The 14,967-nt window shown below is 40.6% G+C and overlaps 3 protein-coding genes across 8 annotated transcripts; 2 read left to right on the top strand and 1 right to left on the bottom strand.

The window, feature by feature from the left end:
- Window positions 1-2,674: 2,674 nt before the first annotated feature.
- On the top strand, window positions 2,675-7,407 carry LOC127783402 (kinesin-like protein KIN-1). Of its 6 annotated transcripts, none has more exons than XM_052310668.1 (17): window positions 2,675-2,876; window positions 3,415-3,578; window positions 3,936-4,038; window positions 4,175-4,218; window positions 4,458-4,487; window positions 4,586-4,708; window positions 4,787-4,812; window positions 4,905-4,986; window positions 5,108-5,149; window positions 5,230-5,263; window positions 5,347-5,422; window positions 5,750-5,898; window positions 5,994-6,055; window positions 6,125-6,216; window positions 6,300-6,414; window positions 6,504-6,686; window positions 6,774-7,407. In XM_052310668.1, exons 2-17 carry the CDS (start codon window positions 3,465-3,467, stop codon window positions 6,927-6,929), a joined length of 1,431 nt encoding a protein of 476 aa, XP_052166628.1. In that variant the 5' UTR covers window positions 2,675-2,876; window positions 3,415-3,464; the 3' UTR covers window positions 6,930-7,407. The 6 variants fall into 6 exon arrangements, with proteins under 6 accessions (XP_052166628.1, XP_052166626.1, XP_052166627.1 ...); XM_052310666.1 differs by having other exon boundaries at window positions 2,676-2,876; window positions 3,464-3,578; XM_052310667.1 differs by lacking the exon at window positions 2,675-2,876 and adding an exon at window positions 3,129-3,326.
- Window positions 7,408-8,244: 837 nt separating this feature from the next.
- Window positions 8,245-10,756, top strand: LOC127781429 (31 kDa ribonucleoprotein, chloroplastic). The gene is made up of 4 exons (XM_052308383.1): window positions 8,245-8,842; window positions 9,665-9,766; window positions 9,870-10,175; window positions 10,513-10,756. Exons 1-4 carry the CDS (start codon window positions 8,351-8,353, stop codon window positions 10,570-10,572), a joined length of 960 nt encoding a protein of 319 aa, XP_052164343.1. The 5' UTR covers window positions 8,245-8,350; the 3' UTR covers window positions 10,573-10,756.
- A 248-nt stretch (window positions 10,757-11,004) lies between these two features.
- Window positions 11,005-13,303, bottom strand: LOC127781431 (40S ribosomal protein S13-1). Its single transcript, XM_052308385.1, has 5 exons — window positions 13,152-13,303; window positions 12,979-13,051; window positions 12,736-12,874; window positions 12,449-12,635; window positions 11,005-11,248 (listed from the first exon to the last, which is right to left on the bottom strand). The coding sequence occupies exons 1-5, from the start codon at window positions 13,172-13,174 to the stop codon at window positions 11,215-11,217; spliced, it is 456 nt and encodes a 151-aa protein (XP_052164345.1). The 5' UTR covers window positions 13,175-13,303; the 3' UTR covers window positions 11,005-11,214.
- Window positions 13,304-14,967: the final 1,664 nt, after the last annotated feature.

Raw genomic sequence — 14,967 nt, forward strand, 5'->3', positions numbered from 1 at the left:
CGTCGTAGTTGTACTGTTTGGCATTGGCAGCATATTTAGTTTGCTTTTTCCAGCATTATTCATCCTTACAAGAAAAGAAACCAAAAAAACCACATCAGTTCAGTACTAGTCCGTACTATATTTTCCTGGTAGTAGGAAAGAGAGGTAGCTGGTGGTGGACCAGGTCCACCAACAATTTCACAGTACAGGCCGTCCCAACAGACAGCGGCATTTATCATCCTCAACGCCTGGTACGCCTAGCACAAAGCGCGCACGTCCTCCGGTGCTCCTCCCTGGACCCGGCGCAGCAACGCCGCAGAGGGCACCGACCACCTCCTCGGTCCACGGGTCCAGGGCCGCGGCGGTGGTGGTGGACCGGTTCGCCGTAGCACGGAGCCACGCGGTCCACCGCTCTTCTTCCCCTGTAGTGAGTGTAGCGTAGCCTTTTTGGACAGAAATTTCTGGGCCCACTGTCATTGATGTCTGTCTGCTAGTGCTGCCTCTCATCAAAGGCTAGCTGGTCTAATAGTAACACCCTGTTTTGGTAGCTAATGATTCTGACAAACTAAACTGGTTTTTCTAGCTTCTACTCATTTTTTATTAAAATAACTAAGCTTAGTCTTGCTATACTTTATAATAAACAAAATAACAAATTAAGCTTTCATAAAATTAGACAAAAAAAATAGTATATGACATGTAGGTCAGATGGCTATAGGTCACGCAAAGTAGAATTATAGCATATGAATCAAAACATTGTCTATTAAAACTATAGCTTGTCTAAGGTTAGTACTTAGTATAGCAAATTTAGTTGCCAACCAAATAGGTCCTAAGTTTATTTTGTGGCATTCGTGTGGTTTCTCCGCATGCACGTTTCCCGAATTGTTAAACAATATGTTTTTCAAAAAAAAGAAAAATATTTTTTTAAAAAAACATATTAATATATTTTTTAAATTTAAAATAATTAGTACTTAATTAATCATGAGCTAATGTCACATCTCGTTTTTTATATCTTCTCACTCTGATACGAAAAACGAGGTGAGCTATTAGGCGCCGTAGCCCCAAATGTGAACTGCAATCTTGATTGTTTAGGAAGTTAAAATTGTAAGAAGGTGGAGTAGTCAGAAGCTCCTAAACAGGGCTTTAAGTCCTTTCTTCTTCTTTTTTTCAACAATCTATGATTATTTGTGTTTTAAGGCTATGTGATAAGTAATCTATTCATTTCATACCATATAAAACATTTTGGGTTTTAAATAAATTCATTCATAGATCAATGCATATGCTTCATATATATATATATATATGTATCTAGATAAATAATGAAGATATTAAAACGTTTTATAATGTGAAATAAAGGGAGTAGCATGTTTATTTTAGCTAAAAGAAAGGTTACTTTTCTTGTGTAAGCACAAATGATGGTTGGTGTGCACATTAGTGGTCATCATTTCTTTAGCAGTTTGATTATTTCTGTGCTGAGCTTATGCGTTGCATTGCACATTTGCACATGAAGCATGTGATGGCGTGAAGTACTAGCATGATTGGGGGTAATCATCGGCAAACCATTGTTCAATTTAAAGAACGAGCCAACTAAGTAGGTTGAAAGTAATGAAATACTAAACATTTCAACTGCTCGGAATGTGGTTAACAGTACAACTGTACAAGGTGTAATAATGCCAAAAGTTACTCATTAAAATCAATACCTGGTTTGCTCCATCTGGACCACCTATATATTTATTAATAAATTTTCTTCAAAAGTTGATAGATACAAATATATTATAATCATAGTGTAATTATATTTGTAACTTGCATGTAACTGCTATATAATTTATATGCAATTTTCACAAAATTTATTGGTAACATGTTATTTTTATGAAACAAAAGTCATGGAACTGAATGCCCTCACGTGCTCTTTGCTCCAAGCTTTTTGGGCTCATTTTCCCACATATCAAAATGGGCCTTTTTAGGAAGTCTAATGGGCCTTGAAAGCACCTCCAGTGTACTAAAACCTCTAGACTCCATCGATCGGCCACGGAATGTCTAGAGGTTTTAGTACACTGGAGGTGCATAAATGTTATCCCTCAACTATATAAGACCGCCAAAAAAAAAGTCCTGAGAAAGTATAGATGTTTCGCTAACATGTCATCCTAGTCGCAAAACATAAAGAAAAAAAGTGGTGTTAACAATCCTAGACCTTGTTTAGTTTCTAAAACAAAAACTTTTCATCCATCACATCGAATGTTTTGACACATGCATGCAGTATTAAATGTGGATGAAAAAACCAATTACACAGTTTGTGTATAAATTGTGAGACAAATCTTTTAAGCCTAATTGTGCCATGATTTGACAATATGGTAGTACAATAAACATTTACTAATAACGGATTAATTAGTCTTAATAAATTCGTCTCGCAGCTTCCTACGCGAAATATGTAATTTATTTAGTTATTAGACTATGCTTAATACTTATGTTCGTATATTCGATGTGACAACCAAACCCAAAAGTTTTCCCCAACTAACGCTGTGTTTAGTTCTGAAATATTTCTTTAAACTTCTAACTTTTCCATCACATCCAAACTTTCCTACACACATAAACTTTCAACTTTTTCATCACATCATTTCAATTTCAACCAAACCTCCAATTTTGGCGTCGACTAAACACAGCCAACAAGCCCCTGGTTAGTAATCTTCTTCTCTCGTTTTTCCCTTTGCCGCAGAGCGAGAGCGGCAGCGGGCAGCGGCGCGCGGCCGGAGGCAGGCGGAGCGGCGGCGTCGGCAGGTTGCGCCGCGAGCGCGGCGGCCACTTCCCCATTCCATCCCGTTTCGCCGACGAGACGCTCACCGGCGCACACTCGCCGCCTCCCGCCGCCGCTCATCGGTCCGGTACTCCTCAGTCGTCGGAAAGTAAGTATAATGGCGGCTGCATTTCGCTTCCCCCTAGCTGTTTCCATCCTGAATTCCTGACGCCTTTCTATCTCCCCCGATCGATCGCTCACTTGGAACCCTCTCATGATGGAGCTAATCCGAGCTGAGGGAAATCGAGGTTTGGGTAGGAGCACATGGCGGCGGAGAGGGGGAAGGGTGATAGATAGCGTTGTCCCCCCCCCCCCCCCCCCCCCCCCCCCGCGTCGCTGGAATCAGTTTGCAGGATTTTATCTCTTTCCTCTTACCGATGGCGACGACCTTGGTCAGTCACCGTCGAAGTCGCCTTCGGCCATGGTTGCCTCAACTCAGTGCAGGCATATGATCGATTTTGCCAACTTAGTTTGGTTGCAAGTCAGCTAGTTTTAGTCCTTTTCCCAAGTTAACACAAGTTGGTGACAGAGTTTTAGCCTATTTGCAAGTTAGCACCAGGTGTGCTTGCATTTCTGAATGAACCAGTGATATATTTGATAGAACTATGTAATTTGTGTTTTATTTGGTTGGCCTTGGCCCTATGCAGTTAACGTTTTCTCCCATGCGAATTTGCCACGTATTTGGTTGGCTGGCAGGATGTCCAACGTGACTGTATGTGTGCGATTCAGACCACTGAGCCACAAAGAGAGGAAGACTAATGGTGACAAGGTCTGCTTCAAGAGATTGGATTCAGAATCTTTTGTTTTCAAGGTTTGGATACTCTTTTTCTTCTGCCATTATTGTTTCACAGATAAGGCAGGTATACTGAATATGTAAATGACCAGATGCCTTTTCTGTGAGATGTGCAATTTGGTTCTAGAATAGGACTCTTACTCAAGATTACTGGATTTGTTTAATGTTCTCATATCCATGAGCCATTAACCTTCTTGAGCATGTCACATAGCTGGCCCTGTGTGCAAGGATGGAATGGATAGTTAATAAAGAGAGGAGCATTCTTATGTTTATTTAGTTATAGATGCATTCTCCATGCTAAATCCCTGTGATATTGTTGGCAAGCCTTTTGTGTTTGCTCATGTTTTGTTGTTTCTGCAAATAATTTTGAGTTAGGATGAGAGGGAAGAAGATGTCATATTCAGCTTTGACAGGGTGTTTTATGAAGATGCAGAACAGTCTGATGTCTATAACTTCCTTGCAGTGCCAATTGTCGCAGGTTTCTTTCTGCCTATTCATCAAGATAGTCAAGGCATCTGCTTATTGCAATAGTCTCTAGTTTTGTCTTGACTGAATTCTCTTATAGTCATGAGGTGCCATGCTTTGTACCAACTGTCTAAATTGCTTGGACGCAGATGCCATCAGTGGAATAAATGGGACTATAATTACTTATGGTCAGGTATGTATTGCTGCAAAGTGCAAACGCCTTGTTCCCTAACTAGACAGTTGTACACAAATGTTTGATGCACAGCTTGCATAAGTAACTTGCTTATTTTGTTGCTACTACACTACCAGCCTCAACCCTAAAATTTACACTGAACAGTCACCATTTGCAGTGCACCTAATACGCTGTTACTATGTCTGACATGAGCTACCCATGTCAACACTGACATTTTATTTAACTTTTCCTATGTGAAGACTGGAGCAGGAAAGACATACAGCATGGAGGTAAAGTGTACATTGCTGGGATTAATTTAAGGGATGATGACTGACTGCATCACTTCAGCTTTGACTTGTGTTTTTGTTTAATTTGGATGTTGGCACAGGGGCCGAGCATCTTGCATTGCAATAAGCAGAAAACTGGACTAGTCCAGAGAGTTGTAGATGAGCTTTTTCAATCTCTACAATCATCAGAAAGCATGGCTATGTGGAGTGTGAAATTGTCGATGGTAAAAATTCCAGCCTCATGTTCTGAATTTGAACCCACATCACTAAATCTTTACTCACATTGATATACCACTTCTCAGGTGGAGATATATTTGGAAAAAGTAAGGTCAGTGTTGTTGAGAATATTTTCTTATGCTTCCGCTGTACAGATTCATATGTTGGAAATAGAGTATCAAACTTTATTTTGTCATACCTCAGGGATCTTCTTGACTTGTCCAAGGACAACCTACAAATCAAAGAGAGTAAAACTCAAGGGATCTACATTTCTGGAGCAACAGAAGTAAGAGAGAAGTGCTTAAATTGTGTCCTTACGTTTTGTTTTTCATTTGATATTCTGAAACAAGTATATAATTCCATTTTATTTTTCCTTGATGGCTTGTGACATTTCATCATCTCTGTAGGTATCCATCCAGAATAGTTCAGATGCCTTGGAGTGCCTTTCTGTAAGTTCCTTGTGTTTTTCTTGGAATGCCTCTCTGTGATTAGATACCAATTAGTTTTTGTTTGTTTCTTTAAATTACAGGAAGGAATTGCCAACAGAGCTGTTGGAGAAACACGTATCCTCTATTTACTATTTTACTGCTTCTAGAACAGCTGTAAATATTAACACTATGCATTTTATCGTCCTTAATGTACATAGAAATGAACCTGGCTAGTAGTAGAAGTCACTGCTTATACATTTTTTCAGTTCAACAAGGATCAACTTCTGATGAGAGGTATGCTTAATGAATCATAAACATCAGCAATCAGTAGTTCAGTGCAACATTGCTTCCTGTATGTGGATAGGTGTTCCTTATTCCCTTTTTCGTATTGGTTGCAACTAACTATATATAACCTTAAATTTGGTGATGCCCATTCCTTTGTGCTATAGACTGATTTAGTGATTTGATATCCAAATGCTGGATTTCTTTTGGCTCAAATTGTTAAAATCTGGTTATTCAAGGAAAATTGCAGTTGCCTGTATTTTAAGTAAACTGCCATCCTGAATAAATGATGCTAGTCTGAGCAGGACGTGTTTCTTTTTCTCTAAATAAAACTTTCAGGGTGAGAGGAGGGAAGATTATTCTTGTTGATTTAGCTGGTTCAGAGAAGGTTGAGAAAACTGGTGCTGAAGGACGAGTTCTTGATGAGGCAAAGACAATCAACAAATCTCTCTCAGTTCTCGGGAATGTTGTCAATGCTCTAACAACTGGTATAGACTTTTCTGGAGAGAATAAACATCAACAGAAGGTCACCCTCACGATTTATGCCTTGCTATATTTACTTGTCTTATCTTTTCATCTTCAGGTAAACCGAATCATGTGCCTTATCGTGACTCTAAGCTTACGCGCATTCTTCAAGATGCACTGGTTGGTGAAAAGATTTTCTCAGGAGTTTCTGAATCGTCGGGTTTGTCTAAATGCCACTGGTTTTTGCAGGGTGGCAACTCAAGAGCGGCATTACTGTGCTGTTGTTCCCCCAGTGCTTCAAATGCACCAGAAAGTTTGTCTACTGTTCGTTTCGGAACAAGGCATATCTCTTGAACAATGCATGCTGGAGTATTACATTTCTACCTCTGCATATTGTCCTGATTCTATGGCAGCATCTGTCCAGGACAAAGCTCATAAAGACCACACCCAAATCAACCTCTCCCGAAGTGGATAGCATCAAGAAGCCCATCCTTGATTCTCATGGCCAAAATGATCTGCGTGACCGGATTCTGAACAAGGTTTGTATAGCAACTAACCAGAGATGGCCAATTCAGGTCCAATTTTTGATCACTTGATACCTCACTGAAGATCAATCATTTTTCCTCAGTTAAGGTTGAGCCTGAAGGAGGAAGATGTGGACCTTCTGGAGGAACTGTTCGTGCAGGAAGGCATCATCTTCGACCCCAACTACTCCGTGGCAGACATCGACTCAACCTGCCAAGACGCCGCGAGCCAGGAGGTCTCACTGCTCACACAAGCTGTGGAGGAACTGAAAGAAACCGTCGAAGAGGTAGTAGTAGCATCAAGCCTCCATAGTCCATATACTCCCTCCCAGTGTCATTGTTCAGGCAGTAACTGTAGCAAACATGTTTTGCAGCTCACCGATGAGAACGAGAGGTTGAGGGGTGAACTCGAGCTCGCGCAGGAGGCTGCCGCCGCCGCCGCTGCTCGGGCTGACGGCGTGCTGCTTGGTTTCGTGCCGGCGGTCGCCATCAGCTCCCTCCTCCGCCCCTTTGGGTTCGTTCCAGACTGAAGACGAGATACAAGGTCACACATAATACATTTTGCTGCCATTTCTGACGTGAGATACAGTGACGGTAGGAACTAGGAAGAAATGCTAATGTCATCGATCGAACTTCTCACTTGCCTTTATCGCTGTGATAGTACACAGAAGGAACATTGACATCGAGCTGGAAGTTTTGTCATTTCGAGAATACGCGTGTTTGAGTGGCTAATGTCACCGATCGAACTTCTCACTTGCCTTCATCGTTGTTATAGTACACAGAAAGAACATTGACATCGATCTAAAAGTTGTCATTACGATAATACGCGTGTTACTTAAAATTACCGTATTGAAATGCACCCTAATCGTTTGTTTGCTTTGCTTATGTTGTGTTTCCTTGAAGCCTCGATTACTTCGACATTTCCAAAACTTGTAACAGTGTTGATTTTTTTTCAATGGCGTTTGACTATTTATACTGTTTAAAAATATATAATTAGTATTATTTATTTTATCGTTACTTCTTTAATTATCAAAGAAACTTAAAGTATGACTTATAAGCATTGTACACTAAATTTTTAAATAAAATGGATGATCAAGTCAATTGCATTATCTATTATAAAAAGTAGACAATATGTTATTTCCTTGGCGAAAAAGAGAAATAAAACTTTTCCACAACTTGTAGTGAGCAGTGTAGCATGGAATCATTTAACTCATTCACAAGCATTAATCTGTTTCATATTATAAAACGATTTGGTTTAGAATAAATTTCTGCATTGATCCATGGGTAGGAGTATGTGTCTAAATTCACTTGAAAAATTTGTGAGGGATGGAGATGCTAAAACATGTTATAATTGGAACGGATGGAGTATTTTGTTGAGTAAATTTCACAAAACTATATATACTTTGGTCAAATTATCACAAAACTACATATTTAAGGTGATGTATCACAAAACTATAGATTTAACACTAAATTTCTCACAAAACTACAAATTTAAGGTATAGTATTATAAAACTATATATTTAGTAGCAAAATAACAATAAAACTACAAGTTTAGTGTTCATTTAATCATAAAACTTAGATGTTTATAACTCAAACATAACACACCAGTACTAAAGATTTAAACGCTAAAATATGTAGTTTTGTGATAACTTTGTTAATAAATCTGTAGTTTTACGATACTTCACCTTAAGTATGTAGTTCTATGATAAATTTAGTGTAAAATGTGTAGTTTTGTGAAACATCACCTTAAATCTATAATTTTGTGATTATTTAAATAAAGTATATGTAGTTTTATGAAATTTACTCAATTTTGTTTGGTGAAGTTGTCGACGTGGCACACCATCGAGCCGCTCATCTCTCTCCCAAGCCAACACCCGAGAGTGGGTCGAGACAGGGAGCGTATCATCCTCTTCCTCCCGCCCCCGACCTCTCTTCCCTATCCACCCCATCCATGGCTGCCTCCTCCCACTACGCCCTCCTCCACCACCACCTCCCCAACCCTCTCCATCCCCGCCACCTCTCCTCCTCCTCCTCCCCTTCTCCTCCCCCTCCTCTCCACCTCCACCTCCACCTCCACCGCCACCGCCTCGCCCTCTCCACCGCCCGTTTCTTCAGCCTCGCGGAGCGGCGAGCCAGCGCGGGGCCACTGGTGTTCGAAACGGAGGAGGAGAGGAGTGGGTGGTCGGGTGCGGAGGCAGCGGAGTCGAACTACGACGATGAGGAGGATGAGGAGGAGGAGCAAGGGTGGGCGGGCGGCAATGCCGCGGGGTGGCGCGGGGAGAGCCACGAGGATGATCAGGAGGAGGGTTCCGGTTCCGGGGAGGGGCGGAGGCCGCGGCGGTCGCGGCCGCGCGAGCTGTTCGTATGCAATCTTCCCCGCCGCTGCGACGTCGACGACCTCTACGAGCTCTTCAAGCCCTACGGCACCGTCCTCTCCGTTGAGGTATACGCATATCATTCATTTCTTTCTTTCTTTGCCTCATTACTACTGCAATTCCAACACCTGGTGGTAAATCTGGTGATATACTATGTTACTGCTACTGCTAAGAAAGTAAGAATCACCGACCAGCTTAACCCAAAATTTTACTGACCAATTGAATGGGGTGGACACTGTCAACAAGTGAATTGGGGAGCTCATCATATATCCAATGCAAACGGTGACTAAGGCTGTGTTTTTCTCCCAGTTTTCCCAACTCACCTCACTCATTTTCAGCGTGCACGCTTTTCAAACTGCTAAACGGTGTGTTTTTTGCAAAAAGAATCTATATGAAAGTTATTTTAATAAAATCGTATTAATCCATTTTTCAAAAAAAAAAGTTAATACTTAACTAATGATGCAATAATACGTGTTTCGTTTTACGTGCCGGGGACCCCTCCTCCCGAACGCAGCCTAAGACTCCCCTTTAAGTTTTGAACGATTGTCAAGTTGTTGAGTAGGCCTGGAGGCACAAACTGCAAGTTAGTTCTTTGATGTTTCAGACTTATATGATCTCTTTGCAAAACACCTGCTCTTGCATTTTGATGCTAAATATATGTATTTACTAGAGAACTATAAGATTAATACATCAAGCAAAGTTTGGAACTTATATTAGATGCTACTACTTGCTTGGAATGGATGAATGACCCCTACTTGATTCCACTTAGCTAGCATGTTTAAATTCTTCAATTCCCATATCACACCGGTTTGCATATCATGATGTTAGAAAGCGCTTCAGATTGATTTTAGAGGTGCGCTGTGATGTTCATATCTGATGACAACCCGCAGATTTCCCGTGACCCTGAGACTGGACTTAGCCGAGGATGTGGTTTCGTCACAATGCGTTCTCTCCCAGAAGCTCGGACAGCCATGAACGCTCTCGATGGATTTGTGAGTCACACAAGAGCCCTGCAGTTTCCCCTTCTCACACTGTATTTATCTGCTTGATTTACAAGTGACATCTAACCTTCTCTTGCATTCATCTCTCTTCTAGGACCTGGATGGGCGTGAAATGCTTGTAAAACTATCATCCGACGTTGTTTCTAAAAGGAGAAACATCAACATGACTCATACGCCACCTGTGAAAGACCACATCTTCGAGAGCCCACACAAGATCTACGTTGGCAACATCGCGTGGTCTGTTGAGCCACAAGAATTGCGAGAGTACTTCTCTCAGTGCGGAACCGTCGTCAGTACAAGGCTGCTGACAGATCGCAAAGGAGGGAGAGGCCGTGTCTATGGATTCCTCTCATTTGCTTCAGCTGAAGAGCTTGAGGCTGCATTGAAGCTTGACAATACGGTATAATGCTAGCCATTTTCCTTACTTTTCTGAGTCACTGCATTTGCTTGATGCTAGAACAGAACTCATAAATTCCTCCTTGGATCTCTGTTCCCAAGAAACTTCATATCTGGATTTGCTTCGGAAGCTGCTAATGGGGTAATTTTGTGTTAGAAAATCTGAAATGAGGATTATGGGTGTACATTTGTATTTCTAAGTTTCTGCTTGAGTAGAACTTTGCCAGTTAACTGTAGCTTATGAGGCTTAAGCAGTCCTGGTTCACATTTTCTCCAGATTATTTTCTGAGCATGTACCTCTCATTTGCCATGGCTTACGCTGATTATTGTTTTTGCAACAGCATTTTCATGGACGGAACATCCTCGTCAGGCAAGCTCATGAAGAGCGTCAGGCACGCTGAACCGTCCAGGGATTATTGGAGACCTATTGCAATTTTGTCTAGCTTATTTGCTGATTGAGTTCGTCCTTGGGCACAATGCTGCACATCAAGACTAACATGTGTTTTTTTTTTTGGTATGTATTGAGTATTCTGTATTCTAGTGACTTGAGTACAATGCGAATGGGTACTAGCAATCTTTCCACTATATACTCTAGTCTGATGAAATGATTCTGAGGAACAAACAGCTTGTTTTTGTTCTAGTCAGAATCATTTCACTGAGTACAGGCAGAATCATAATATGGCATCTAAATTTAGAAAAATAGCGCCTCAAGTTTGGTTTTAACGATTTAAACAACTTACTCAAACCTGAAGCTGAAAATAGTATCACTCTCCTTAAAATCAACGCAAATCACACAGGACAGACCACAGCAAACAATTTAGAGTACAGAATGATTATAATAAACAAAATCTCGATGCACATTACTAGAAGTTTAACGTTCAGAATATTGAATGCATAAGGGTTTTATGGCATTCTCCAGACAAAGGAAAATTAGCAGCTCCTGCTTGTCTCAAGACTCATAATGCGCTACATAAATAAAATCCATTCCTAGAACAAGCTAAGCTTGAAGCAGCAAGGAGCACAGCAGAAGCAGAGCTCTCTCTCTAGGCCACCAGAGTGCTGGCTGTGGTCGACTCACTGCAGAAAACAAGGAATTTGTCAGCCACATATAAATATTACACTATGACTGAATCAAAATTGTTAATATAACAAAACAAACACAATCATTCAGGCATTCGGCATTAACACCTACCAGCGTGTATATATGGAAAAAAAAGCTACTAAATCAGCAAGAGTAGAATGCATGTATATCTATATGTAAGTTGAACAAGTCATTAGACTGCGAGCATCAGCATACTCACCCATAAGCAAAGAAACATAACTACAAAGAAAATGTCGAGCTTAAGAAAACAAAGCATACTATGACAATACCACCAACACAAGTGCAGCTACAAAGCACCTTTAATTAAGCATATTCTCATCTTCATTGAATTTTGTAATATTGTTTAGAGTACCCAAAAATAAAAGCAACACAATCTCAGCCTTTTGCAACTATAGAATTAGTGTTCTTGATTACTGTTATCTCCTAGCACATAAGAAATATCATTCTTGATAGGAGTCATACCGTCCTAACAAATTTGAAACAATAAGGAACATCAAATTTCAGAAGACAGTTTTTTCATAAAATATCTGCGTATTTGACAGGCATAATGGATGCTAGCCTTTTCATGACATATTAATGTATGAATGCCAAAGTCAAAATCTAATTATCAGTAAAATATAACTAACTGATAGAATCAGATCGCTTAGCTAGCTTAAAGACCTAACCCAGTAGTAGGAGTTCAGAACGAGTAGCAGTAAAATCACATCATTTTCTGTACATATCAATATGTTCCTCTTCCTCCAAAACATGTCAAACAACAGTATTATGTACAAACCAATATCTTCCAGTAAAATTCTTATGTATCAAACAATACGCAGTGTTCATAATATTTTCTGTAGAAAAACATGATCAAAATTCTCAAACAGGCTCCAAATGGGCTAAACATGTACAAACAAGCCTGCAGCAGAACATCGTCTACAATACAATTCCTTAAGGAGCTTGAAAGTAGTTCAAACATACAGCACTGAGCTGGTATGTAGTTCTACTAAACAAAAAATCACAATTCACAATTGTTGGGTTCTTATTAGCAGTTGAAATAAATATGATAAATCGCTGAATGCACAGAACTGCTACAAGCTGAACCTAACTAAGAACAGCACACTAGTAAAGTTATATGTGACTAACAATTAAACAACTAACAAACAATACAAACAAGTGGGCGAGGTGTAACTTACTACTTCCAGGTGGGCGGGAGCTTCTTGGTGCGCTTGTAGTAGCGAGCGAGGCGGTGGATCCTGCTCTCAACAAGGATGAGCCTAAACTTGGAGTCCTTGTCCTTCCTGTTCCTCTCCAAATGCTTCCTAATAGCAACAGCCTTCTTGATCAGGAAGTACAGGTCCTCCGGGATCTCCGGCGCAAGACCTACCCACCATCACACACAGACATATCTCCACATTAACACACACAAGGCGTCGAGCGATGGTAATTGAGTGTGAGAATTGGGGGTAAATCTCATTCTCACCATGGGCCTTGAGGATGCGGAGGATCTTGCTGCCGGTGACGCTCTTGACGAGGGGGATTCCGTGCTGGTCACGGAGCACCACGCCGATCTGCGACGGCATCTGGCCCTTCTTCGCGGCCTTCATGATCATCTCCTCCACCTACCAAGAACCGACGCACACAAACCGTATCAAAATCACCGTGAAAAGGGAATGGAAAAAAACCAAATCGAATCAAAGAATCCAGGAGATGAGGAGGCCCTCACATCGGCGGCGGCGGTCTTGACCCAGCTTGGGGGAGTCCTCTTGTACGGAATCGCCGACGACGAGATGCCCTTCCTGCGCCCACACACCGTCGAGTAGCCGCCATTAGAACAGAGATTTCACTAGACCAAGAATACTATAGTAAAAGGGGATGAGGAAGAAGAGGAAAGGATACCCGCGGCTGTGCATACGCCCCATGGTGGCAGTGGGGAATTTGGCGACGGCGACCGGCGACGGCGGTTGGCGACTGCGCGGCGGATGAGGCGGCGGCGGCGGGAAGAGCGAGTAGTGAGCGGGGTGGCGGCGCGAGAGAGAAGGGGTAAGGCTAGGGTTTGGGGTGGCTACTTATGTGAGTGTATTTACAATTCAGTCCTCCCGAAAGTGTATTTTTAGATCCAAATCCACCTTATTTTGTGTATGAGTGAATTGCACTTTGGGCCATGTTTTATTACCAAAGTTTCACTTTGGACCACCCTGTACGTAATATTTTCGCTTTCGACTAGATAACTTTGCCTTTGTTGCACAATGAACTACCCTAACTCTTTTCGCTTGTGATGTCTAGCGTCTCTTTCGACAAAAGTATGTCATGCATATAGGTATGAAAGTTTGCTGGCATGCCGTTAACAATTTGCTCGAAGTCATCGAAAAAATGAAAATGTGTTTTGGGGTGGTCCATTGTGCAACAAAGCTAAAGTTACCTAGTCGAAAGTGAAAAGATTAGATAAAGGGTGATACAAAGTAAAACTTTGACAATAAAACATGGCCCAAAGGGAAATTATCTCTTTATGTATATCGGTATCACATCTTTGCAGGACCAAAAATGCCAGCTTATTAGTAATAGGTGGGCCAAATTTTTAAACTAAAATCTAACCCTGCACAATTAAATAAAGTTAACCATTTTAGAGACTAAATCAATTGAGATATAAAACGCCAATACTGTACAAAGTCACGGATTGTGATCCAATGCGAAGAATCAATTTCCAACTAGAAACTTTGAAATATGTCTAGATAGATTTTTAATCGATTAGAACAACATTGGATTATAATACATAAACAAACACGAAACAATTCAACCTTTTCGTGTTAGATGACATTAAACCATATCCCCATCACTAATGATGAGCACTATTCAACCCTTCTTACGGCCAAGGTTCTAAATAGTGGGTAACAAGGTTTTAGCATATTCGGGTTGATATAGCGAATAGCAAAACGCTATTGCACACAATATTCCATGACTTCTTTAAAACATACTCACTCCGTCCCAAAATAACTCAATTCCTGGGTTTTCGTGTCCAACGTTTGATCGTCCGTCTTATTTGAAAAAATTATAAAAAATTTTTAAAAAGATAAGTCACGCATAAAATATTATTCATATTTTATCATCTAACAATAATAAAAATACTAATCATAAAAAAAATTTATATAAGACGGATAGTCAAACGTTGGATACGAAAACCCAGGAATCGAGTCTTTTTGGGACGGAGGGAGTAGTAAAACTGTGACCACCATTTAAAAAAGAAGTACAATATTATTCATTACATGCTAAGAAAAAACAAAATATTCAAGCAAATAACTAACAAAATGGATGACACAACACAAGTTCAAGCTTCAAATTTCACACTACAGCACTTAGTCATTAGTGTGATTTAAATTGGCACCAATGTCTTCTTCAGAAAAATAGAGTATTACATATCCGATCCAAATTACTATCAATTTATGTTTGGCTACCGGCAATAGCAATCATGAGTTGACTAGCGGTGGTGTGGTAGCATGCACTGAACAGATGGAGGGGATGACCACCAACAAAAACCAAGATCAGAACACGAATGATGGAGGATTATTCTCAAGATCAGAACACGAACGATAGAAAAGCAGAACAGAGAATGCTTGTGGCGGCGGAGAGAAATCACAATATAATTTGAGTTTGCTATGGCTTCAAAAGCTTTGCAAATCAATCCATATGTCATACTCAAACAATCACTTCACCCGTA

Source organism: Oryza glaberrima, chromosome 8 (genome assembly GCF_000147395.1).
Source record: "Oryza glaberrima chromosome 8, OglaRS2, whole genome shotgun sequence".
Lineage (NCBI taxonomy): Eukaryota > Viridiplantae > Streptophyta > Magnoliopsida > Poales > Poaceae > Oryza > Oryza glaberrima.